The 25493-nt window shown below is 47.3% G+C and overlaps 1 protein-coding gene across 21 annotated transcripts in view; it reads right to left on the reverse strand.

Annotated features, from left to right (window-relative positions):
* ABLIM1 (actin binding LIM protein 1) overlaps positions 1 to 25493 on the reverse strand; it is a 1283500-nt gene that overhangs the window by 458844 nt on the left and 799163 nt on the right. For all 21 annotated transcript variants that reach the window (XM_069611893.1, XM_069611883.1, XM_069611888.1 and 18 more), the window contains one exon: positions 2115 to 2241. In XM_069611893.1, coding sequence (XP_069467994.1) covers positions 2115 to 2241 — 127 coding nt within the window. The remainder of the gene's footprint in view (positions 1 to 2114; positions 2242 to 25493) is intronic.

Here is a 25493-nt window from a genome sequence, read left to right on the forward strand (position 1 = left end):
CACATCTCTTTTTTTTGTAAATCCAAAGCCAACCAAATGAAACACTGCAGATTTTCACAGGGGCATAACTGGATTTGTGGAAGGGGGCACATTTCTACATCTGCAGGATTTACAGATAATTTGTGACCTGTGAAAACCACAAATATTTAACAAGCAGGTGGCGTCTGAAAGGGAGTTTAGCTGTTACTTCCATTCCATAGAAAATGATTTCAAAGTAAGTTACATGAACTCCTCACTCACAACATCACACAGTAGAGGGAGGACACTGCACTAGTTTGACCTGATCTGCGAAGTAAAGTGGGAGGGGTATTTACTACATTTGGTAGAAAATCATAAAACTATATTCCAATGTTTAACATGTGAACCACTACGCTGTGCATTCTAGATTGATAGTGCAGCGTTCATAAGCACATGCCTGTAGATCCTAATGCAACCTCTCATAGTTTGCATTGTATTTCATGCATATGCGGAAAACCCAAAGCATCACATCCACACAGCAAGGGAATTCATTTAAATGTGTTTTACACAAATGTAGCTTTTCTGTGTGACATTTCTCTGATACCAATAATTATTTTTGATATCTGGGGGAAAATTAAATGTTCCGGCTACGTGGTGTGTAAGGAAATGTGAATTGCATTATGTTGCTTAGAAATTAGATTGTCTTATTAGCCATAGATACAGAAAGGAAAGGAGTGGATTTATTGTGTGACTAAATAGGTGTATTACACTTAGTAAGATTCTCACAGGCAGGCCCATTCTTGTTTCTGTGAGCCAGTTATAATTGTATACATGTTATGTTATGGTGACTTTCCCAGCATAAAGCTAGGACCCACCTTTCAAATGATTTTCACCTTTCAAGTGATTTGAATTAAACATAAAAATGTTGATTCATAATACAGCCTGTTTCTCATCCCAAAATGTTGGGGTGGGATTGTAATTCAGGCGGCATTAAATTAGCAGATGTGCCTTAATGCATCTATAATTGAATGCACAAAAGATCTGACAACATCTGTAGGAGAACTTCCCCTACTTGGAAATGACACCAAACACTGAGTTGACCAGAGCACTTTCCCACCTAGACTAATGCAATAGTCTCCATTTGGGGTTAAACACAAATCCACTAAACCAACCTCATCTCATCCAAAATAAAGCAGCCAGACATATGTTGGCACTCATGCCCTGGAACCATATGTCGCCAGGTCTGAGAAACCTGAACTGGCTTCCATTGCAACGAGAATTACACACAAGGATCAACTTTATTACTTTCCAAATCCTCCGTCCTTTCCATTACTCCTAAATACCTGAGCTCTTACATAACCAAATATGCACCTATAGGACTGCTAAGACCGTCACAGGTTAACAACCTAATTACGCGCAGGTTCACAAGACTGAAACACAGAGGGAGATCCGCATTAGGTCTGGAATTCTGTAACAAGCTCCCCAGAACCCGGAAAACAGAATATACCCTCGAGAGGGTCAAAAGGAGTGGGAAGATCTGGCTCCATGAACAGAAGATCTTACTCAGATATGCATGAGTACATTAACCAAATAAACGTCCCTGCCCCCAATGGTTCCTATTCTTGTCTCTACTACACTTATACCCTAGGACGGGAATTTCTGCCCACTGCCACATTTAGCCATTACCTGAGAATCTTGGATTTGCCCGCCTTTGCCCTATAACGGTTGCCTAACTTGTTCCTACGTATACTTGTTTCATTCTTGTTGTAATATGAATGCCCTGCAAGCACCAGAATGTCTGCAACCAAAGGTGCCTTTGCAAAAGCATAACCCGACTGTCAGCTCAGATCTCTGATCCTGACTGGATCTAAGCAGACTACTTGGGCATGTAACCTCATCCCATGCTTCCTGTTTCTTGTATATCTGTCAGAGCAATGCCCTGCTTCTTTTTTCTTCTCCCAGGCCATCCGAAGTGGCATCCACATTGTAAAATTACAAACTGAAATAAATAGATAAATACATATTTTTCCAGAATCCTTTTTGAGAATGAGGACATACTCCCTGCAGAACACAGATGGCATCACTGCTGTCAACACAGGGTCAAATAAAAACCCACAGCAGGTCAATGCCCCACTCTAGGCTCAGAAGAAACGTACTTGCTGATGTATTCCCCAGACAACACCTTTCCACAGGCTTTGCACTTGAAGCAACCCAGGTGCCACTGCTTCTCCAGGGCGAGTAAGGCTTGTCCATTCTTGATGTCTCGTCCACAACCAGCACAGCCTGTAGGGTGGGGGATGGGGAAGAAACAGAATATACAATTAACACATCTTCAACAATGCCTTTTAACATATGTATTGTAGATGTCAACAATAACACAAAGAAGTAATCACTGGAAGCTAGATGTGTGCTTAGTGTCCTGTGATAGTTACCCCAACCTGTCTAGTGACGGTTGTGTGTGTGTTTGTGTCTACAATTTTAAATGCAAAAACAAAAGTGCCCTACAAAGTCCTCATTGAGTTCAAAGATGCGTTGCAACACTAGAAATGTAGGTTGCACTTCATTCTGAGCTTCTGCCACCTAATGTTCTAAGCAAACCTTTAACTTTAGAACAGTGTGGTGTGGAAGCAGGATAGCACCCTGGATCAAAAATGACTCAACCCCAAAGTCTTAAAATGTTAAATTATACTCTGAAATATCCACCTCCAGTGCCAGAAACCACATATTCAATTCAATCGCAAAAATATTTTTCCAATGAACATAATTTTGTTCCAGTACGTAATTGGTGTAGAATAGAATGAGACCGTTTTCTTTTGATTTGACACAAAAACGACCATAACAAATGTCTTTTAATTTAACACAGAAAAAGGCCAACACGTGTTTCAACCTCTCACGGGTTTTCATAAGGGCTAAGTTACATCATTTCTACAAAAACTGTTCCTAACTCCAAGTGTCGCGTCATTTGATAGTATGTATCATGACTTGTTTGGGAGTCCACCTCAATGAGTAAAGAGGGCTGCTCGCATTGGTCCTGTTTTCAAGGTGATTTGAATCTTATGATGCCTTGCTTCTCGAGGTGTAGTTCCTGTCTTGGCAACGGTTACTTTAATGTCGGGATTTTACCACTCATCTAATTAAATTGAATATGTGGTTTTTGGCGCTGGAGGTGGATCTTTCAGAGTAAAATGTCTTGCAACATGTTTTCACGATGCGTCTCTTGTGTAAAGAACGCCGCGTTTTCTGATCCAACCAGTCGCAGGGAACTATGGCTCTTAACAGGTTACCACTTTGGAGGGTGTTGATGGTGGGGGGTTATGGTGGGAGGATTTCTGTATAAGATGGTTTAGATGCACTTGAAGGTAGGGTGAGCAGACGTCCCAGTTTTGCCAGGACTGTCCCGGTATTTGGTGCTTTGTCCCCCTTTCTCAGGATTATGTTCCCATTGGAAACTGCAGTGGTCCTAGTTTTTTAGTAGGTCTTCATATCTGGCAGGCAGGAATGCACAATCTTGCACAGAAGAAATGCTGCATTTTACAACTTAAGATAGTGTTAGTTTGTGATAAATTAATTATAATATGTGTTTCTTTGAACAAACACCCTTCTCCTCCAAATGCTACTGAAGGGCAGTGCCTTGACAGCCACTTTCAAAAGTTAGTCCTATTTTTATGTTAGTTGCCCTGTGTTTTGCTTTTTAAATCGGGTCGCCCTACTTGAGGGGAGCTGGACAGAGAGCTGAGGACCATTGCACCCAGTGGTCAAAGTGTATAAAAAGAGGTAGTGCAACTATGTTCCATGCTGGCCTGTGCCCGTTCCCCACAAATCTGATCACCACACCCCCACCCCCACACCCAATCCAAACCCCAAACACCTTCTGTTTGAGGGAATGTTCAGTGCAGTGCATGGAAGTGGACGTTTCAACTTCTTTCTACACTTTTATTCTAAAACCAAACCATTCCGCAATGGTTTATTTTCAAGATAAATGTATAGAAAGAAGAGGGGTACCGCTCACGCCCACTTCGACCACTGATTGGACCACTGCCTGGTGTAAACATTGGATGTTCCCAACATTCCCAGTGGAGAGGGCTGAGTGAGATGGCTAAGGGCCCCCATTTAATCTTAGAATTCTGCTCTTCAGGAACTAACCTTAAAAGTTCAAATGTGGCATTGCATGGAGTAGCCCCTGGCTCATTTAAGCCTTGTTTTTTTGTGGTCAGTCGTTAGAGTAGACACACGCACAAGGCGTTTTCCGTTTAAACAACAAGGTACTGTATGCTGTTTCTTTTGAGACGGCAATGGTTATGATAAGGCTCTACTTCAGCCTCCCTATGATGGTGGCTGATGGAACGTTCCCCACTGGGAAGCCCTAAGTTCCTCCCCCAAAGAAGTGGGAGCGGAATGATGTGTACCTGTGACAAAATGACTACTGCTCTGCAAGAGTACCAGGATGAGTAGTGTCGATACCGCCTACTCACCCTCACACTACGACGGAAGCAGCTGTGATGCCACTCATAAAGCTAGAGCAGGAACAGCTGAAAGGTATCCTCCCACCTTGTGTGGTAGCACAGACTGAGGTCAGGCTATATCTTCGGGGGCAGCAGAGGGCGGTGAGAGCTCACAGCAGTAGCAGCTCAAACAGTAACAGTACAGTGACTCCAAAATCGAATGTCCAATCACTTTCTATAAGAACTTAGATTTTTACCAAACAATAAAATGCACACAATCAGAAAACATTAGAAAAACCCACCCCTGCAAAAGTAACACAGACAAGGCAGATTTTTGTGATGGGGCACTCTGGGTAAATTAGCTCCGTTAGGCAGGCATCAGCCTTGCAACAAAGTCACTGTTAAAGGATAAACCTTTGAATAAATAAATAGAGAAGGGATGGGGGGCTTAAAAGTCAATATGATCCCAAAAGGTGGTCCAGGGGGACAGAGCCTCTTCACAACACCTTTAACTCTTGTATTTCCTGCTCAACAGCACAGAGCCGGGCTTCTCAGCACTTTAGCTGTCTAGATGTTTGAGTTGATGCAATTCGACTGGCGGTCAGTGGTGCAGCGGTTTTAAGAATGTGGGCACTAGATGAGTCAAGTCAGCGTTCAAAACGTGAGACGATGACTACCAAAGGTTCGGGGCAGGGATTAAGTCAGCGGCGAGACGATGGCTCTGCTGGGTCGAGTTGGCATTTGAGTAGGGTAATTCAATGGCTTCCAGAAGTCAAGTCGGAGGATAAATCTGTTTCTCCCATGACTTCAAGCCCATGATCGGTTTGATTGAGACAATAGTAGAGCTGGCATCCGTATCGCTCAAAATGCAGAGACCAGTTTGAAGGTTCATGGAGTGCCAAAATCAGCACTGCAAGTCCTGTGGTGACACAAAGTGTGCAGAGCACTGTCCAGCCATCTTGAAGATGTTTTGAGGCATTGAAACAGGATTCCAAGATCTTCTGGGCTTCTGGGATACTGGGAGTCCCAACCCAGGGGCTCCAAGACAAGGGCAGTCCTTCAATTCTGAACTTCCACTCCAGGATGTTGGTCTGCACCTACAGCGAGTTCCTCACCTCCAGTGAATAGGGCCCAGGTTCCAGTGCAGGTCGCCTTCACTCTTCTCTGGAGATGGCGAGGGGACAGGGCGTGCCTCTGCCTCGTATTCCTCTCTGGCAGAGGACTTTGAAGTAGCCAGTACTTCCATCAGAGGTTTAGAGAATCATTCTCCTTGCCTTCAGTGGCCTAAGATGATTTAAGCTATGAGGGGGGGGCTCTCCTTCTAACGACAACATGGCATTGATGATTCGTCCAAAACAAGCTTGCTGCAATAGATCTAAAAGGGAATGGGGAAGACAGGAAGTGGTAGAGAGCCCTAACTGAAACCGCAATGGTGGAACCCTTCTCTAAGCCCACCTTTCCCTTCCGGCTACTCTAACTCTACCTTCTTCCCATGCCTAGTGACTTCAAAGGGACTCGGGTCATCAACTGGGTGTGAGTGTGGCTTTGCTATATCAGCGCTGTCTTTGAAGCACCAACTTCCAGGAGATCTCCGGATGAGAGTTCCTGTACCCTGGAAAAAGGAGTGTCCCTTCCTTGGGGAAAATCACAAAGACAGCATCCTGGCCATGGAGACAGTCAGGCCAGACACTAACAAACATTGCTTTGACATAGCTGGGCCCTGCTCACTGAGCTGACAATTGCATAATATCAAATTGTTGTGGCTGTACAAATATTTGACCTTGTTAGTCACAATAACACAACCAGGCATGGATTTTATTTACACATCTACATGCCATCAGGCTAATTTAGGTTACCCAATTATTATAATGTGAATCAGAGGTAAGTTACAAAGCCCCCCATGCCTACAGGAACTTTGTTTTCCAGCAGCTTCAGGAAGGCACATGTGACCGTAGAACTACCGCACGGCAGGTGCTATAAATGTAAGGAAACAGAAAAAAAAACATGCATGTGCTATAGGGGACTGGTTAGCCCCACCACCTTTTCAGGAACAGAATTACCCACATTATTTCATGTAACTTAAATAAAAAAGGCTCAGGCTATCCCACCATCACCAGATGGCATTCTGTAACAGTTCGGTGAAACAGTTGGAGGAAGACGATTGGGGAGAGGAAAGAAAGGAGAGGAATTGGACCGGTCCTTTGGGGGGTAGCTACCTCCGGCGGCCCCTCTGGGTTTACGGGGATGGGCCGCACAGCTGCACAATAAAGGCTCCACTGTCTAGGACATGGGGTGGACTGGCCCCCCTTGCCCAGATGAGAACACAGAAGTGTTCAGGCCTCCACTCTCCGGAGAGAGGAATGTCAGAGCAGCCAGTGTGACACAGAAGCTGAGTGGTCTCAGAAGAGGAAGCTTTATTGGGCGAGCTAGAGGCACCTAGCTCGGGACCCTTCCATGGGCGCCCACTAGTAGTGGTTGGATCCAGAAGAGTAGATGCACTACCATAGCCCTGAGATAAGAGCATTGATGTGTGGAGGGCCAGCTCATACAAGCAAGGGATGCGCGACATCACCACAAAGCTACTGTGGGAGCCAGCGGCCACGTGCACATGACAGCAGCACGGGTCGGGTGGAGGTGGACAGGTGAGAACCTGCTCCATTGCCTATGAGACAGCTTCTACTTGGCAGTTCAAAAAGGGCGATACCACCAACCAGAGCGGGGTTGGCTCGCTCTCGTGGGGGCAAGCTCCATTTGCATCACTTGAGGTGGGGCCAGAGAGCCACCGTCCAACGGGGCGACAGTGGTGACTTCCTACCAGATTCTCCCGCTGTTCCACCAGTAGCAGAGCTGGTTTAGAGGACCTATGCGAGGCGGCTCAGGGCTTTTTGGGTTGAAAGCGTATCACGTTCTACAATGAGAGACAGTCCACGAACCAGCTTCCAGACCGCCCAAGCAGTGCCTGGGACGTGTATATTAGTTATCACCCCCTCCGCCCCCCCCCCGCATTTGTTCACTTTAAATCAGGACTAGAGGAGGGTCCCATGGCCCTTTTATGGGGATGTTGGTTAGAAGCATCAAAGGATAGTTCACAATGGAAACATCCTCTTGTCATCAATTCGTCTGCGTAGCAAATGACTGTGTGTTTGTTATTTGTTATACGTATTATAATGACGACCTTCGGGACCTTTTTAGGTGTTTTCATGTTTTTGTAGTTGTATATTTATCTAGTCCATTCATGATTCTAATACACCTGATTTTGATTCATTCAATATGTGAGTTATGAAGATGTATTAATTAAATTTTCAAGCTCATAGTAGAGCTACGTACATGTTTAGGTAAAGCAATTGCCTACATAGAATGTAAATACCCCAGTGGCATTTGAATCAATCTGTAGGGAACACGCTCTGTGTACATGAAGGCGCATGATGTGCCTGCTGGGGCCTCGGGTTCCTTTGTTTGCCAAGAACCATGGCAGGCTCGCGCTTTGAAACACTTGTATATATGTGCGTTATAAATGTCATATCATATCATGTCAACGGCATATGCGTGTCGTTTGCACGTAGTTTGGCAACTTCAGCCCCGCCTGTCCCTATAGGTCTTGTGTACGTTTTGAGTGAAGGGACATTGTGAGGGTGATGAGGCCTTGTTGAAGCAGAAAGAGGGTCCGCTAAGAACGAGGGCGGTTACTCGGCCTGTGTCCTCCTGCTCCCAACTACAAGGGGGTTCACCCCAGGACATGGACGGGGTGATCTGCTTAGTTAGTAGAGGGTTGATAAAGAATGGGCTTCCTGGTGATTGATATTTGGGGATGCGTATGGAGTCTATGCCATCAAGCTATTGTATCAGGAGATTTTCCAGGCTGCAGTCATGGGTGTAATTATAGGGGGGTGAAGAGGCCAGCCCCCCCAACTTTTGTTGCATACCTTTTTGTCCCCCATCTTTTGGTGGGATGGCTGGGGGGGGGGCACAATTTGGCCGCCGCATTTATTGATCATGTAATGGGATAGCTTGCACCTGGCTGAGGTGCCCAGCCAGGCTCGCGCTCTACCATTACATAATGCCAAGTTGAGCTCAGCTGCATGTATATTTGTTGGAGGGATGGGCTGCGGGGTGACTCTAGTGAGGGGGCACATTTGGACAATCACATTTGGTGTCAGGGGAGAATCCAGCATTGCAAGAGTGAGGGGTGAGGTGAGCCACGGAATGCAGTGCGTGTAATAGTTTCATTCACACCCCCAAACCGCCCAACCCTGCCCCAATCTACTTTTTTAGTAATATTAGTGGCAGGTGGTATTTTTACACATAATGGCCCTCATTACAACACCGGCGCTAAACCATGGCGCTATTAGCAACATGGTTGGTGCCGGTGTTGGAACGGGTCTGCCATGGTTCAATGGGGAATTACGAACCCATTCCAAGGTTGGCGGGGCGGTAATTCCCCATTGAACCATGGCCCTTCCCCATTCCCATTTTCGCCCCATAGGGCTCTATGGGAATGGGGAAGGCGCTAAGTACGGTACCGCAAATTGCGGTACCGTACTTAGCACCAAGGTCCCTTTGCGGGTCCCTACTTTAACGGCTGGTAAAACCAGCCGTTAAGGTCGAGTCCCACAAAGGGACCTCGTAATCAGGCGCTAATGGGTTAACGGCGCCGCAGCCTTTTACGGCGCCGTTAACCCATTAGTGCCCGGGTCGTAATGAGGCCCAGTAAATATAAAACTGGAGGATCATTGCAGATGCAGGAAACTATCTATTAGAGCTCTGACCAGCCCCTCTGGGGCAAAATACATGGAAACCTCCTAATTTGCATATGGATTGCACCAACAGTAGTGACTTCACAGAAAAGGACAATGCAGGTAGCACCATTAGACTTTGATACGTGGAGGCACCATGGAAGTGACTTTAGAATAAGTTGCCATAAGTAAGCCAAGTGGCAAATAACTTTGTGGTGTACAATGCCTACATTGCACTATTGTTATATTTGGAGCAACTCTATAGTCATTAGGCTTTTTATTATAATAGCATGATATATTAACATGAGCTTTGAAGTTAATCAGAATCACGTACAGAGCTTCAGATAAGACACAATGGGCCTCATTATGACTCTGGCGGTAGCCATGCCAGTAAAAACGGAACGGCAGCCGCCGAAGTCCTATTTTGTCTGGCATCCGGCAATGGGAACTTACCGGGGCATTACAGCCCCGGCGGTCCCGGTAATTCCCCATTGCTGGGTGGCGGAAAAAATGACTCCCCATTCCCATTCAAGTCACATTGGACTGAATGGGCATAGGGAAGACAGATGCACCGGCACTGTCTGCAACAGTGCCGGTGCATCCGTCGAGGTCTGCGAGCGAGTGCCGGTGCGGTCGCCAGGTCAGACATGCAGAACTCGGAGTATGCCGGTCCAGGAACAACGGTGCCGGTAGATTACCAGCGCCGTTGTTACCAGACCGACATACTCATAATTACTCCGATTGTGATTAAATGAATTGCTCAGGATCAGACATTTCGTTAAATGGTGAAACTGATTTAAACAACTGTGAACATCTTCCCAGGTATAGTTGATATAGATATTTATTAAGGTTTTGCTTTACATTTCATGTGCTTAAATTGTTATTTCTGGCAATGCCTTGGAAGCAAACCACATTATATAATAAGCTAGCCTTTCACAGTAAACTAACTGTACACTACACATTGTCATAGAAATATGTTGAGGAATAAAAGTATGGCTTTAGTGTTATTCTCCCCATCCCGAATGCAAAGTCACAATAGCATCAGGCAGATTAACGTGAGCCTCACAAATCCCCCTTGGGTTTTACAGCCATAGTCATTATTTCATAAAAAATGCAACATTATGCACCCTTCTCAATTCTAATCACTCCCTCCCATACACATTTCTAAAGGGACAAAAGTCCCTGCTAATAGTCACCCCCTCTCTCTCATCAGTGACTGGTGGCTCACAGTGTAATGCTCTGTTGACACAGAGCAATGTGAGGGCACTCTACTTGCCTGTGCTCCTTGGAACATTTCCTGGCAGTTGACACCTGTACAGTTCGGAAAGGATAGGGGGCCTGCTGCCAGGAAAATAAGCGTGCTGAGCAGGAATTGCATGGCACACATTGTCCTACCAGTTGGACCCCTTTTCCGTTGGGCACCCTCTTTGAGGTGCTGAACTGGAGTGGCATACCACTGACAAATGTCCCAGTCTGACCTCCCGCTTGGTACGCTACTGCTTGTGGTCATTTGAACACAGGAAAACATACCTGAATTTTAATGAGTCAGGCTGCTGCAAGTAATTAATGAAATCAGAATAAACATTCTAATGTGCCATTTTGAAATCTTGCAGGCATACATTTGTACTATGTCTACATGTTTGTTTGAGTCAGTGCCCAGGTGGCAATGATCAAACACCAGCTCGCTTCAGGCTTCTTGCAGGCCTTCTTTAGGTCGGGGTGTGGGGGCAGATGCTTATGTACTATTGTCAATGCAGTGAATTCTAAAGACTAGCTGTAGTGTTATATGTTTCAAAAGACTGGGGTGTCTTTAGAATTGAATTTTAAAGATATGCCACCAGTCTTATGAAAGTTATAACAGAGCGTCCGCAATGGACTCTTGTGGTATAGTAGTTTATTGTACTCCCTCAGAGCCACCGTTCGCCCTTCCTCCAACCTGCTCCTTTCTTCCAGTTGTCTTATCCCCCCCCAACATTTTCAGCAAAAATACTCCACTGGCTGCAGTGTGTCAGTGTGTTCAATAGAGGGCTCCCGAGAGCAATGAAAAGGTGCCCCATTGTGCTCTTTCGTTGCTTGAAATGACCTGTTTGATGGTCACCAGGACGATCATCGCAACTGTTCAAGGACACCCGTGTGGCCCACTCAGGTTGGTAAATTTTTTCTTGCAGGTTGCCCTAATGTTCTCTTTGCCAGCTGGTCTGCAGGGAGGGTGAGGGGGGAGATGAAGTGTCTGGCCTGGTGGCAAAGGCCAGTCAGCAGGGCAGAGTGGAAAGACCTGAGCCATAGAAGCCTCTCCAATAAAGCACAAAAGAGGTCACTCTCCGGAAGTGCTGCGTTTGCTATGGTGGTTTTGCCAGTGGCTACGAACGAATGCCCAGGTAAGCATGGCAGGGCTATCGGGAGCCATGCTGAGGCCACCAAACTCTGTTCACGTACTGCACAGTTCAATCATCACCCCGGTTTCCCGTTTCACCTTGGGTTTGGGCCAGTGCTCAAGTCGAGAGCACACGTGGGCGGACGGAGTCCCTCCGCTTCTAGTCCCCCTATTTTTTTCAGAGGACACCTTAAAATGCTAACTTCTTCTGGTAAAACCACATTCAATTGGTATGTTAATGAGTCCCCCACTTTTTTTTTAGGACTTATCCCCTGGTTTGGGCTAGAGGCGAAAGGCGTGGAGATCATGCCTCAAGCACCTCCATATGTGTCCTAGATGGGGCCTAAAACACGGCTTAAACATAACGCAGCGCTAGAACCAGAACATGGAATACATCTTGATAAAAAGAATCCTCATAAAAGTGTGATTGCCTCTCAGCGATGGCTGCTCCCTCTGCAGGAGAAAATATGCATCTGCCCCCCTCAGTGGCAAAACCTACACGCCTGCCCCAACAGGAGATGAAAAAGCACAACTGCCTCCTCTGCAGGCGAAAATATGCAACTGCCCCCCTCAGTGACAAAAAGTACACGCCTGCCCCAACAGAAGATGAAAAACCACAACTGCCCCCTCTACAGGAGAAAATATGCAACTGCCCCCCTCAGTGGCAAAACCTACACGCCTGCCCCAACAGGAGATGGAAAAGCACAACTGCTTCGTCTACAGGCGAAAATATGCAACTGCCCCCCTCAGTGACAAAAAGTACACACCTGCCCCAACAGGAAATGAAAAAGCACAACTGCCTCCTCTACAGGAGAAAATATGCAACTGCCCCCCTCAGTGGCAAAACCTACACGCCTGCCCCAACAGGAGATGAAAAAGCACAACTGCTTCCTCTACAGGCGAAAATATGCAACTGCCCCCCTCAGTGACAAAAAGTACACACCTGCCCCAACAGAAGATGAAAAACCACAACTGCCCCCTCTACAGGAGAAAATATGCAACTGCCCCCCTCAGTGGCAAAACCTACACGCCTGCCCCAACAGGAGATGAAAAAGCACAACTGCTTCCTCTACAGGCGAAAATATGCAACTGCCCCCCTCAGTGGCAAAATGTACATGCCTGCCCCAACAGGAGATGAAAAAGCACAACTGCCCCCTCTACATGAGAAAATATGCAACTTCCCCCCTCAGTGGCAAAATGTACACGCCTGCCCCAACAGAAGATGAAAAACCACAACTGCCCCCTCTACAGGAGAAAATATGCAACTGCCCCCCTCAGTGGCAAAATGTACACGCCTGCCCCAACAGGAGATGAAAAAGCACAACTGCCTCCTCTACAGGAGAAAATATGCAACTGCCCCCCTCAGTGGCAAAAAGTACACGCCTGCCCCAACAGGAGATGAAAAAGCACAACTGCTTTCTCTACAGGCGAAAATATGCAACTGCCCCCCTCAGTGGCAAAATGTACACGCCTGCCCCAACAGAAGATGAAAAACCACAACTGCCCCCTCTACAGGAGAAAATATGCAACTGCCCCCCTCAGTGGCAAAATGTACACGCCTGCCCCAACAGAAGATGAAAAAACACAACTGCCCCTCTACAGGAGAAAATATGCAACTGCCCCCCTCAGTGGCAAAAACTACACACCTGCCCCAACAGCAGATGAAAAAGCACAACTGTCTCCTCTACAGGGGAAAATATGCAACTGCCCCCCCCTCAGTGGCAAAACTTACACGCCTGCCCCAACAGGAGATGAAAAAGCACAACTGCTTCCTCTACAGGCGAAAATATGCAACTGCCCCCCTCAGTGGCAAAAGGTACACGCCTGCCCCAACAGAAGATGAAAAAACACAACTGCCCCCTCTAAAGGAGAAAATATGCAACTGCCCCCCTCAGTGGCAAAAGGTACACGCCTGCCCCAACAGAAGATGAAAAAACACAACTGCCCCCTCTAAAGGAGAAAATATGCAACTGCCCCCCTCAGTGGCAAAACGTCCACGCATGCCCCAACAGAAGATGAAACAGCACAACTGCTTCCTCTACAGGAGAAAATATGCAACTGCCCCCCCTCAGTGGCAAAACGTACACGCCTGCCCCAACAGAAGATGAAAAAGCACAACTGCTTCCTCTACTGGTGAAAACACATTGTGGGTAATTTTCTAATCTCCAAGCGAGTAGATTTTTAGCGTCTTTTACTGGTCCGGGAGAATTTAAAGTTTCTAACAGGCGAAGCAGGAATGCTGGCAAAATGTGTGTGTCACCCACCTTTCACGTCCTGCTATCTGAAATTACATTAATTTATTGCACCTCGTAATGCAAATAACAGAAATTGCACGTAGAGGACCGCATCGCACATAAGTGCAAACCTAAGTGTTCACTCCATGCAGTTTGCACTTTGGCGAAAAAGACCCCCAAAACATTCACTGGCAAATGAACACACACACCTGCTGCCACAGTGGAACAAATGAGACAAGAGCCCCAGGGGCAGACGAAAAGCACACGAATGCCCTGTATGCGGGTAGAAATCCACACCCCGTCTACTCTGAAGGCGAAAACGCAAAACTGCCACAAGCAAGTGGGAACACACAGCGGTCAAAAACACACCACAGGGGAAAACGTGTACTTCTGCATTCAAAGGCACAGCTAGCAGTTCAGCAGGTGAAAATACAGACTTCCCCCTTAGCAATAACAACGCACAACTGCGCCCATGTTGCAAAAAGTCTGTAGTAGTTAAACAAATATGGGTTCACATATCTACATTCTTGCAATACATATCAGGTTCCTGTTACTCTTTAAGTTTACTAAGCAAGGGGGCAAACCCACCGGGCCTCCCCGGGCATGCCAGCTCCGGTCCCAACGGACACTCTCAGAGCACTCACTCAACATCAACCATCCGAGTGCTGCTGACAGACTGACTTCAAATGCAACAACACCTGGCCCCCATTAGGGGAGAACAAAACATTGATAGTAGGAATTGAAACCACCTACCTGACATGTCAGCAGATGCAAACACATAACTGATCTTCATAAACAGTACTGTGACAAATCAACTTCCGGGGTACCAGTGGTCCAGGGGTGAATATCGGTTTCTAAACCATCACTCAGCCCCACACCTAAGTACACCAGAACAGATATGAACAGAAAGGAATAATAATCAAATGATAAACCTCCTTGTCCAATTTTGGTAACGTGGATGGAACAGCAGGCTTATCTCCAAAATGTTGCAGTTTGTTGGTTAGTTGCAACAACGTAAAAATACTATTGCTACACAATGATAAAAGGCACTGTCCAGTCAAGGTTGTATCAAAAATATCTACAATATTCATATCACAACAGTCAAACAACACTACGAAATACAACCCAACCTGTAAAGGAATGCAGAAGACAGACAGTTTCAAACAAGGAAAAGGGCTACACTCGGTATACTGACCGGCGAGCCGTCGGTATGGTTAATAACCACAACAGTTTAAGGTTTCTTGGCTTCAGCACAAAGAAACAATGGCTCTTAATATATCTTGTGGGGCCTTCAGGGAAGGACCAGGAGGACAGAACCACAATGCACCTTGTGTCTGGGTGCGCGACAGGGTCGAGTCAGCTTCAGCGCACTTTGCAGGCTTCTTTGTCAGAGTTTGAGATGAGAGTCAGCTGCGGATATCAGGCGGCAAGACCGTTCAGCGAGGGAAGCTGGACAGGCTGCTGCAGGCTGGTCTATATGACGGCTCGGGGTCAGGAATTGTCTCAGTGCTGTTTGGTGGGTCTGAAGCACTGGTCAAGACATCTCGGATGTCTTTTAGTGACTGCAGCTTGACAATGGTCAGCTTTGCAATCAGTTGCAGCTCAAGGAAGTCAACTGGCTCAAAAATGTCCTTTAAGGTGAACGTCAGTAGATGCTGAGGTTTAAGTCATACAGTCCAAAGCTGTGGAGTGTGTTGCAAGCAGCTGCCTTGCCCTTGGTTGTAGTTTCAGAGACCTTCTGGCACTTCCTACCTAAGAAGATTGCTGCAAAGCCTAGCAGGGCACGCTGCGTGCAGCTGGGTACCGGTATTGGGGCAGCTGGAGGGTATTCTGACATCTGGATTGCCCCCAGTTTGCTAGGACATATTTAGGGGAGGGATCTTGCTTCCCTCTTTGAATATCCTGGCCTTCCTTCACTGGTGGAAGATGTAAGGCAGATAGTACCTTCAGTCAGGGTCCAAGGTTGATTTTCTTCTTACTGACTTCTTTTGAAGTCTTCAGGTGATCTGTCAAAAGAGGGGCTCAGCCCTCTTTTAAAGCCAAGTGGGTCACTGTGATTGGTATAGGCTGAGCATACTTCAATGAACCTACCCTCATGTCCCTACCAACAATCTCGTGTATTTGGGGAGGTCATAACCAGAGTGCTTTGCAACAGGAAAGGTAAAGGGGTGAAAGCAGGAAAGTTGTGCCCCAGAACTAAAATGGCAGAATCCTTCTTTCAACAGAAAGAGCTCCAGTCACACTCCCTTTTGATACTAAGCCTCATCCATTTTCCTGTCTGTTGTTGATCAAAGAGTCTCTCTGGTGGTTAATGATCCTCTCTGTGTGGTGCCTGTTGAAGCGCTAGGTCACCCTTGAAGCTGTGGTGAGAGCAGACTCTCTGGCTCCTGCAAACCACATTCTCGTTCCTCATGAACGGGGTCCCCCTAGCAGGGTGGCCTACTGTAAACAGCAGACCCAAACATGACAGTTCACTGCCCTTGATACTGAGAGGCAGGAGCTGGCTTCAGGTTGACACAGTTGCATATGAAAGGTTGTTGGGTTTCCTGCCTCCTTTGTTATCGAAAATGGTAGGGGAAATGGTATATGTGTAATGTATAATAGTATATGTGTAATGTAATCTATGTATGATAAGCGGTATGCGCCTTATCGTGATATTTGGTCTGATCAATTTTAGAGTTTTTTGTATGGAGTGGAAGCTCTTGTTCTTACTGAGGGGGCGTATCACGTTTGGGAAAACATAAAACATAAATTAAGTGCATAGGTGTTTCCTTTTGTTTTGTGCCTACTTATAATGGTTAGAATGTGTCTCTTCTAATTGTGTGGAATTGCATATAATTGTATGCTTTCAATTGTTATTTTAATTTATAGTTTTATGGTTTTAACGTTGTGCGCAAGGTTAATTTACCATATGCACAGAATAAATTAAAAAAATGAAAATAAGAATAATAGGTGGGGTGTGGGGTGAGGGTGGGTAGGGATGAAGGGGACTGTGCGGGGGTCTCACCTGCATTATAAAAAAAGTAGAAAAAGTAAAAAATAGATTTAATTTTTCAGTGAAATGTATTTGGTGAAATCTCCATTAGATTAAATATTTTTGAATAAATCACATACATCCCTGCTGCCAGCTTCAGGGCCCAATAAAAGAGCAGGGCGCTTCCATGCAGCCTTTGTCAGTTAATCAGGCTGAACATGGCAGGGGGAAGGTTGGCCCTCCCCCTTCCTGGAGATAATATTGTGTACTCCTGGCTGTCACATTGCAAATATATATGACAGGGCAGACTGCGCCTATAGGTTGTGTCCACGCCACATACACAGGTCTATCCTTTTGCCATAGTGTGAGAATAGGAAATTGTGTGTGGATTAGCCCCACACATTTTCCTGAGGTTGATCTACCATCATTCCATTTAATTAAACATTTCAAAAAAGCACAGACGAGCGCACGCCCATCGTGTGGATGGTCGAATTCCTCATGAGTACACTGCAGTGCCCTCTGCAGGTGAAACCACATATCCACCTACGAGGCAGGTGAAAACACATATGACCATCCCCCCGTCAAGTGAAACACATATCTGCCCTCTAAGTAGATGAAAACACACAACTGATGACTTCTCCATCAGAAGGGATTTACACATGCCCCCTCACCAGGTGAAAGCACGCAAACAGGGCTGCACTGGGTTTCGGGGTGTCCCAGGGCGAAACATTCAGCGTGGCCCATCCTTACTCATTTTTTCATTGGCCTCGAGGTGGCGCACCACCACTAACAGGCAACGTCACAACTCTCCTTTGAGATTATGGATGAGGGAATTTATGAACCTGCCAGAATCTGAGTGTATGAATTTGACACATTGCAAGCTTACCAAGATGCACACCCAAACACTCAGTGCACATTGGGTAGACACGATTGCCATAACTCGGGGACAGGTTGCAACATCATTTGGCGACCCATCCCCCATGGGGTCTCCTTTCCCACCAAAGGATGTGTTTGACTTTTCTGTGAAACAACCAGGCCTCATAACTGAACCTGACAACATATAAGAAGTTATAGAAACATATTTGGGCAAAACAAGGTCGCGTCACTTTCAGAGGAGAAAATAGGTCAACGGAGAACACAGAGCTTCCAAAGGCACTCACTGCAGGAACAAAGGTGGGTTAAAACATTAGGAATGCATCTGTGCTATTTTACAAGGCGGACTGTCAAATGTGAGGGGGGAAACAGGCTGTCACTTTACCTTTAATAAGGTGACAACCCTGATTTTAAAAAAAACATACTTCTACATAGCAGTAGAGGCGATGAACTGCTACATTTATTGTGTTTCATCCATATAGAAGAGAGAAACAAAATGATGACTTTTAACACATCTATAGCATAACAATCTAATACATTGCAGGACGCTTAACCGTCATAATCATACAAACTAGTCAAAACTAACAACAAATCAGAAAAAGGAGAGAAAAAGCATACTTCCCGATATAGTGACACATCCAATAACACAGACCTCACACACATGTATACTCAAAACAATATCTGAATAATATCAGTAAAATTATTCTGAAAAGAAAAAAAACTCGAAAAAAGAATAAAGGGGAAAGAAAAAAGAAAAAGAGAAAAAAAAGGAAAAGAAAAAAGAGATCATCTTGTTACATTTGAAAGAAAGGGAGAACATTTACACATAAGGTAGATCAGGGCCGTGTGGCTGAATGCAGCTGTTAACACTTGCAGATGCATTCTCGAGTACTGTGCTGCTCAGTCTGACGGTGAAGGGGTGAGAATGGCCCAGCAAGATGACCCAGCCCAAGGGCCTTGAGGCATTGAACCAGTGGAGTAACTTTGCTGAATTTTTTTTGGGGGGGGACATGACATCTGAAGAAAAGGTGACCCAGCCAAATGAATGGGGACAAAATGGTGTGCCATGAAAGTTGAGGGGGACAAACACCCCTGTCACCCCTAAAATTATGCCCATGCATTGAACACAAAATCAACAAATGAATGGGAGGCCGCGAGGAGAAGGTAGGGGCAGCTCCAGGTACCCTGTCTGACATGGCACTGTGGGCAGAGCTAAGGCTGCCCCGCAGCACTGCCACCAGAACAACAGGAAAGGAACGCAAATGATCACTGCACACTGAGCCCCGAATCAAACACCCGACACCCTCTCCTGCACACAAATAACATCTCATGGGGAGAACAAATACAACAGTGTACCATCAGGGGTAAAAAAAAAAACATGGCTTTCCTCTCAACAAACATCAAAGCCAGTAAAGCAAACCACTGCCCCCCACTAAAACCCACCAGGAGTCAAAAACAGTAGACGGCCCCACACATCGACCCTCCTCCAAATAGTGAACCCATAGAACTGCCCAACAACAGGGCAAATACAGAACTGCCCCTCAGCAGGTGGAGTAGCAGAGCTGCCCTCTAGTTGGAGACAACACATGGCTGCCTTCTTGGAGGCGAAACACGTCACTTCCTCCTCAGTGGATAGAGCTCATGTTTGGGAAACTAGCCGACTGCTAGGCTTCCTGTAAAACCTGTTCGTTTTCTGGAAGGCACCAGTGAAGAATATTAAAGGTGTTCTGCTGGGTGTGCTCACTCGCTGAAAGGAATCAGTTGTACATGTAGCGAGCATTGTGCATTACACACCAGTGCCAAAGCCGCGGTTAAAGGCAATGCTGCCATCACTGGCGTTTTTTTTTTTTTAAGTTTTTCAGCGTGGTTCATGGTCTTGGGCGGCTGAGTCTGGCCTGATCCCGAGATCCGGCTCCATATCTGGTGCCGGATCTCAGATCCGCCGAGAGCCGGCCCAATGACCAGCACTGCAGGCAGCTGAAAAGGGTATGGCTTCATATGGGCGGAGTAAACCATGGCTGCCTGGGGGGAAAACCCAGCACTGGAACTTTGATCAAAACCAGGAAGGGTTTAACACCCATACGTGGTAGCGATTGGGACACTGCAGCCCGAGCACTGGAGGTGAGGGTTCTGGAGTTCTGCACACGACCATGGTAAAACTAGACCCTACTCGGCAAGCAGACTTGGACTGGCCTATAGGACAACACCCAAAGGCAAGTGTAACCAGCCAAGGTGGGTCTATTTCTTGACATAGTGCACTGCGCGCGTAGTATTTCTGACCACTGCTTCTGTGTGCTTTATAAAGATACAAATTAAAACAAATTCTCCAAAAAGGTAACAGGAGGAACTTGCAAAAAGGCGGGAGTGGCTATTTGCAGATGCGGTGCCCCGGATGGCTCAGGGTTAGGCACACTCTACAAATGCCAAAATAAATAAATATCGTTTTGGTATCTGTGCCTAGTTTTCACCCCAGTCCGATCATAGCGAGAGGAAAGAGTCAGGAGACCATTCATATGGATGGAATAAAAAGTTAGGACAGCGCCTTGTGAGTGGAAGCTAGGACAGCGCCTTGAGAGTGGAAGCTACGATAGCGCCTTGTGAGTGGAAGCTAGGACAGCGCCTTGTGAGTGTACAACTCCTTGTGAGTGGAAGCTAGGACAGCGCCTTGTGAGTGTACAACGCCTTGTGAGTGGAAGCTAGGACAGCGCCTTGTGAGTGTACAACGCCTTGTGAGTGGAAGCTAGGACAGCGCCTTGTGAGTGGAAGCTACGATAGCGCCTTGTGAGTGGAAGCTAGGACAGCGCCTTGTGAGTGTACAACGCCTTGTGAGTGGAAGCTAGGACAGCGCCTTGTGAGTGTACAACGCCTTGTGAGTGGAAGCTAGGACAGCGCCTTGTGAGTGGAAGCTAGGACAGCGCCTTGAGAGTGGAAGCTAGGACAGCGCCTTGAGAGTGGAGGCTACGATAGCGCCTTGTGGGTGGAAGCTAGGACAGCGCCTTGTGAGTGTACAACGCCTTGTGAGTGGAAGCTAGGACAGCGCCTTGTCAGTGGAAGCTAGGACAGCGCCTTGTGAGTGTACAGCACCTTGTGAGTGGAAGTTAGGACAGCACCGTTTGAGTGGAAGCTAGGACAGCACCTTGTGAGAGGAAGCTAGGACAGCGCCTTGTGAGTGGAAGCTAGGACAGCACCTTGTGAGTGGAAGATAGGACAGCGCCTTGTGAGTGGGAGCTAGGACAGCACCTTGTAAATGGAAGTTAGGACCGCGCCTTGTGAGTGGAAGCAAGGACAGCACCTTGTGAGTGGAAGCAAGGACAGCACCTTGTGAGTGGAAGCTAGGATAGTGCCTTGTGAGTGGAAGCTAGGACAGCACCTTGTGAGTGGAAGCAAGGACAGCACCTTGTGAGTGGAAGCTAGGACAGCGCCTTGTGAGTGGAAGCTAGGACAGCACCTTGTGAGTGGAAGCAAGGACAGCACCTTGTGAGTGGAAGCAAGGACAGCACCTTGTGAGTGGAAACTAGGACAGGGCCTTGTGAGTGGAAGCTAGGACAGCGCCTTGTGAGTGGAAGCAAGGACAGCACCTTGTGAGTGGAAACAAGGACAGCGCCTTGTGAGTGGAAGCTAGGACAGCGCCTTGTGAGTGGAAGCTAGGACAGTGCCTTGTGAGTGGAAGCTAGGACAGCGCCTTGTGAGTGGAAGCTAGGACAGTGCCTTGTGAGTGGAAGCTAGGACAGCGCCTTGTGAGTGGAAACAAGGACAGCGCCTTGTGAGTGGAAGCTAGGACAGCGCCTTGTGAGTGGACAGCACCCAGGGCCGATGCTATCACTAGGCAAGGTTAGGTGTTTGCCTATATGTGGAAATGTTAGAGTGGCAAAATGCTGCTTTAACACCTCCACACTAATTGCAAATCGTATAATACTATCTGCCTTGCCTGTGATACTACCGGCCCTGACTGTCGGCAGGTTGAGGCTGGCAGCAGCAGACCAGGCGGCGCCACCACGCCGTGAAGGTTGTGGTTGGGTCAGGGTCCCAAGTGACATGGGCGTGGCAGCGCTGGCACGGTTCGGTGCCTGCGCATTTGTACTCCATGTGGCAGGCAATGAAGGAAGCACCATACGTGGTGCACCCTCGAGTCTCGACCGATCGTCGTGATGGCCATGGTGTGAGTCTATCAGGGAATGGTGCAGTGCACTGTGCAGCCTGGGTGACCCCTGCCCTGATCCTGTTAACTTGAAAGTCCACCATCTGAACTGTCCATCAGACATGGTGGCCTGCGCACCTTGGCTGTAGGCTGGCAGCAGCTTTTTGCGGTGCAGCGCCCATGCGCCAGGCCAGCAAGTAGCTGTTGCGTAGGCCACCCATCCTGGATGCTGCAGCCCCTGCTGTGCTGTGAGAGCAGCCCTGGGGCTGGGCCCTGTCTGTATTGGAGCCTGTGCTGAGAACAGTCTGACGTCATGCAGCTAAGGACTCCACACTAATTGTATACCGCCTTGCCTTGATAGGATCGACCCTGCTTCCTTCAAATTACCCTAGCAGGAACTGGTACCTGCGTTAACATGTGTGCTCTGCTGTACTGCGCATGCAACACTAGGAGACTGACACTGTGCCCTGGTTCTCTTTCACCCTCCACTACACGAAAGTCAGTGTGTCCCCTGCAAACACCTTTAAAACATAGTTTGGGTTGCACGCCCATTTGTACCCCTAATCTAAATGCACTGACTATAACAGTGGAAAATAGCACGGAGTGTAGGCAGAGGTGCGTGCGTGCAATATATTATGCATTAACTTAACTGATGTTGTTAACACGCCTGCTCTAGATGCCCCGCCTATGTGCAGTATAAACCCTTGCATTCAATGGCACTAATGCAAGCAGGACCGACTCCACCTTTCAACCTTCCAAGGTCAATCAATAACATGGCTGCCATGTCCTTCCTAGGGACAACACTTGTTCTTGACAGAGCCAGGTTCTCGAATAATGTAGCCAGTCCCCCACGCTACCCATTTGGGGATTCGGAATATAGCTTTTCAATGCATCCAGGGGAGCTGGAGGCAAGAAATTCACGGAATGCCCCACGTGGAATAAATACAGGTTGTTTACTGAGACCCTGGATTTCAAGCAATTCCAGTGTCCCTGCAGGTCGCGGAGTCTTCCTGATTCTCTGATATTGTTTTAGTGATTACATCAAATGCGAGGAACATGGGCAGGCTGAGTTGCCCCATTTGCCTTGGTCAGACACTTGTGCCCATTTGAGCTAGCAGTCCATTGACTACCTAAAGCCATGCTAATCCCTATGGCCAGCCATTCCCACCCACTTCCTGCCCAAAACGCATCCACTCCTGGGATGTCGTTGAGCTTGCTTTCCTCAAGCCAATAGCCCCATATCGGCCAAGGTCATCTGAGTCAGCCCTCGGCCCCATCAGTCAGTCTGCACCAATGGCAAAAGATGTTTTGAGTAAGTGCAGTTCATTACTGCTCAGTCACAGCTCTGCTCAAGTAGGTCACTTTGAAATACAGTTGTTGCTTAAAAAATAAAAAGGGCAGTTGGGGGCGGTGAGGAGTGCCGGCTCTTCACACTTCCTGTAGTACTGGAGTGCAAGGTAACCTATTCAAGGGAACATCATGACACTAATTTATTTATTTTATTGTTCATTTATACAGCGCGTATACACAGGTGGAGTGCTTCAAAGTGCTTCAAGGTGGGAAGGGAACAAGGAAATACAGTAATCACTCTTAGGCCTTGAAGTTTCCGAGTGATTGACAGAAAAACTAGCATACTCGCCCTGGCAGCATTTCACCTAGTGCAGGTGCATGAAGTGGTACAGTAGCGACCAAGCTAGGGAGAAGGGACACAGAAGGGGGGGCGGGGACAGGACGGCATGCAGTGATTATCATGAATACCAAAATTACTAATACCATGATAAAAAACGTAAAATAATGAATTCCAAAATATTGAATTCAGAAAAAAAACGTAAAAAGGGGTTGGGAGGGGGATAGTGGTTGGGCAGAACCCCCCCAAAAACAATGATAAAGGAATTTGTTATTTGGGAATTCGTTCTTATGGTATCAGTTATTTTGGATTTGTTATAATTACATGTAACCAACAGGAAAGACAAACTAGTCCTGGTACATTTAGGTCATGCATGCATACAAACAGAGGTGCAAGGAAGGGGGCTCTGGGGGGAATAAATGAGTCCAGTCCAGCAAGGCCCTGGGTTAAGTGCAGAGAGGTTGCCCCGCTCATGAGCGTGATCTGCCCGGAGGCAAGTGCAAAAGACTGGCAGGGGACACTGGAACCTGTAAGGCTCTGTAGGTGAACCAGGCAACCAGTCAGCAAAACAGAACAGAGTTAGGGAGGAGAAGGAGAAGGGGGGTGGAGGGAAAAAGAATGGAGGTTAGCAGGGGAGAGGGAGAGAGGATGAGGAAGAGAAGAGGAAGGTCTTGAGGAGTTTCCGAAACTTAAGGTGCTCCGGCTCAAGACAGAGAGAGGTAGGGAGGCTGTTCCAGAGGGAGGCACCTGCAGAGGACAGAGATATACCCCCAATTATCTTTTTGTGAAAGTGTTTCACCCGCAGAGAGTTGGAGGACGACGGGTGTAGGACTCTAGAGGGAGAGTACTTAGGAAGAGAGTGTTCTAGATAGTGCGAGCCTCGGCCCAGAAAGCCTTGTGGATTATGCAGAGGGTCTTGAACTTGATCCTTGCAGCCACGGGGAGCCAGTGGAGGTATTTGAGCACTGGAGAGAGGCGGTCCCTGGGCTTGAGGCCAAGAATAAGTCTTGCGGTTCTGTTCTGGATGAGTTGTAGAAGACAGAGAGTAGAGGTAGGAAGATTGAGAAAGAGACTGTTGCAATAGTCCAGTCTAGAGAGAACCAGGGCTTGCGAGGTGGTGAGTCTCTGGGGGCGGAAGTGAGAAAAGGCAGAATACCTTGCAGGAGGTGCAGTTGGTATTGGGACTATTTGGAGATGTCTGAGATGTGAGAGGGGAAGGGGAGATGACCCCTAGATTTTTTGCCTCGATTTTTTGCCTCATTGGTAGGTGAGGGCACAGGGCCTAGGGAGGTCATCCAGTGTGAGAGTGGGAAAGTGGTAGCAGGGGCCCCAATGAGTACGATCTCTGACTTACTGGCATTCAGGCAAAGATTGTTAGCAAACCAAGACTGACCTGCAGCTAGACAGTCATGAATGAGCGAGGAAGAGGAGGAGGCTGAGGGTAGCCTGAAAGAGAGCTGCGTGTCATCCGCATAACACTGAAAGTTAGAGGTAAAGGAAGAGCCATGTAGATATTGAAAAACCAGGGGATAGGTTAGATCCCTGGGGGACACCACAAGTAGAGAGAGTAATAGAGGAGAGAAAGACCCAAGTTCCACCTGGGAGGGCCGGTCAGAGAGAAAGGAGGTGAGCCACGCCAGGGCCTGATCTGTGATGCCCAGGGTATCACAGAGACGGGTGAACAGGATGTTGTGGTTTACCATATAGAAGGCAGAAGAGAGATTGAGAAGAATGAGGACAGAGGGAGAGTTACAGTCAAGATTTGAGAGCAGGTCTTCACGGGGGTTCGGAAGAGCAGTTTTTGTGTACCCGCGGCATGCTAGTGCTCTTTCAGTTTATTGTGAAGCAAGTGTATTGGAATCCATACACAGCGGAAGACGTGAGATATGTGTTAGGTGAAGGTAATGTAATGGGTTGCAACAATCAGTAACAAAATGGTACGGTTGGTTGAGAACGGTTAGGACCTGGAAAGATTGTGGTGGGGGGCGCCAATCTGACAGTTTACCTAGGGTGGCAACATTTCTTGCATCGGCCCTGACAGCACCTTGTGAGTGGAAGCTAGGACAGCACCTTGAAAGTGGAAGCTAGGACAGCACCTTGGAAGTGGAAGCTAGGACAGCACCTTGGAAGTGGAAGCTAG

The sequence above is a fragment of the Ambystoma mexicanum genome, chromosome 8, assembly GCF_040938575.1.
Source record: "Ambystoma mexicanum isolate Mex_15411 chromosome 8, UKY_AmexF1_1, whole genome shotgun sequence".
NCBI classification, from domain to species: Eukaryota; Metazoa; Chordata; class Amphibia; order Caudata; family Ambystomatidae; genus Ambystoma; species Ambystoma mexicanum.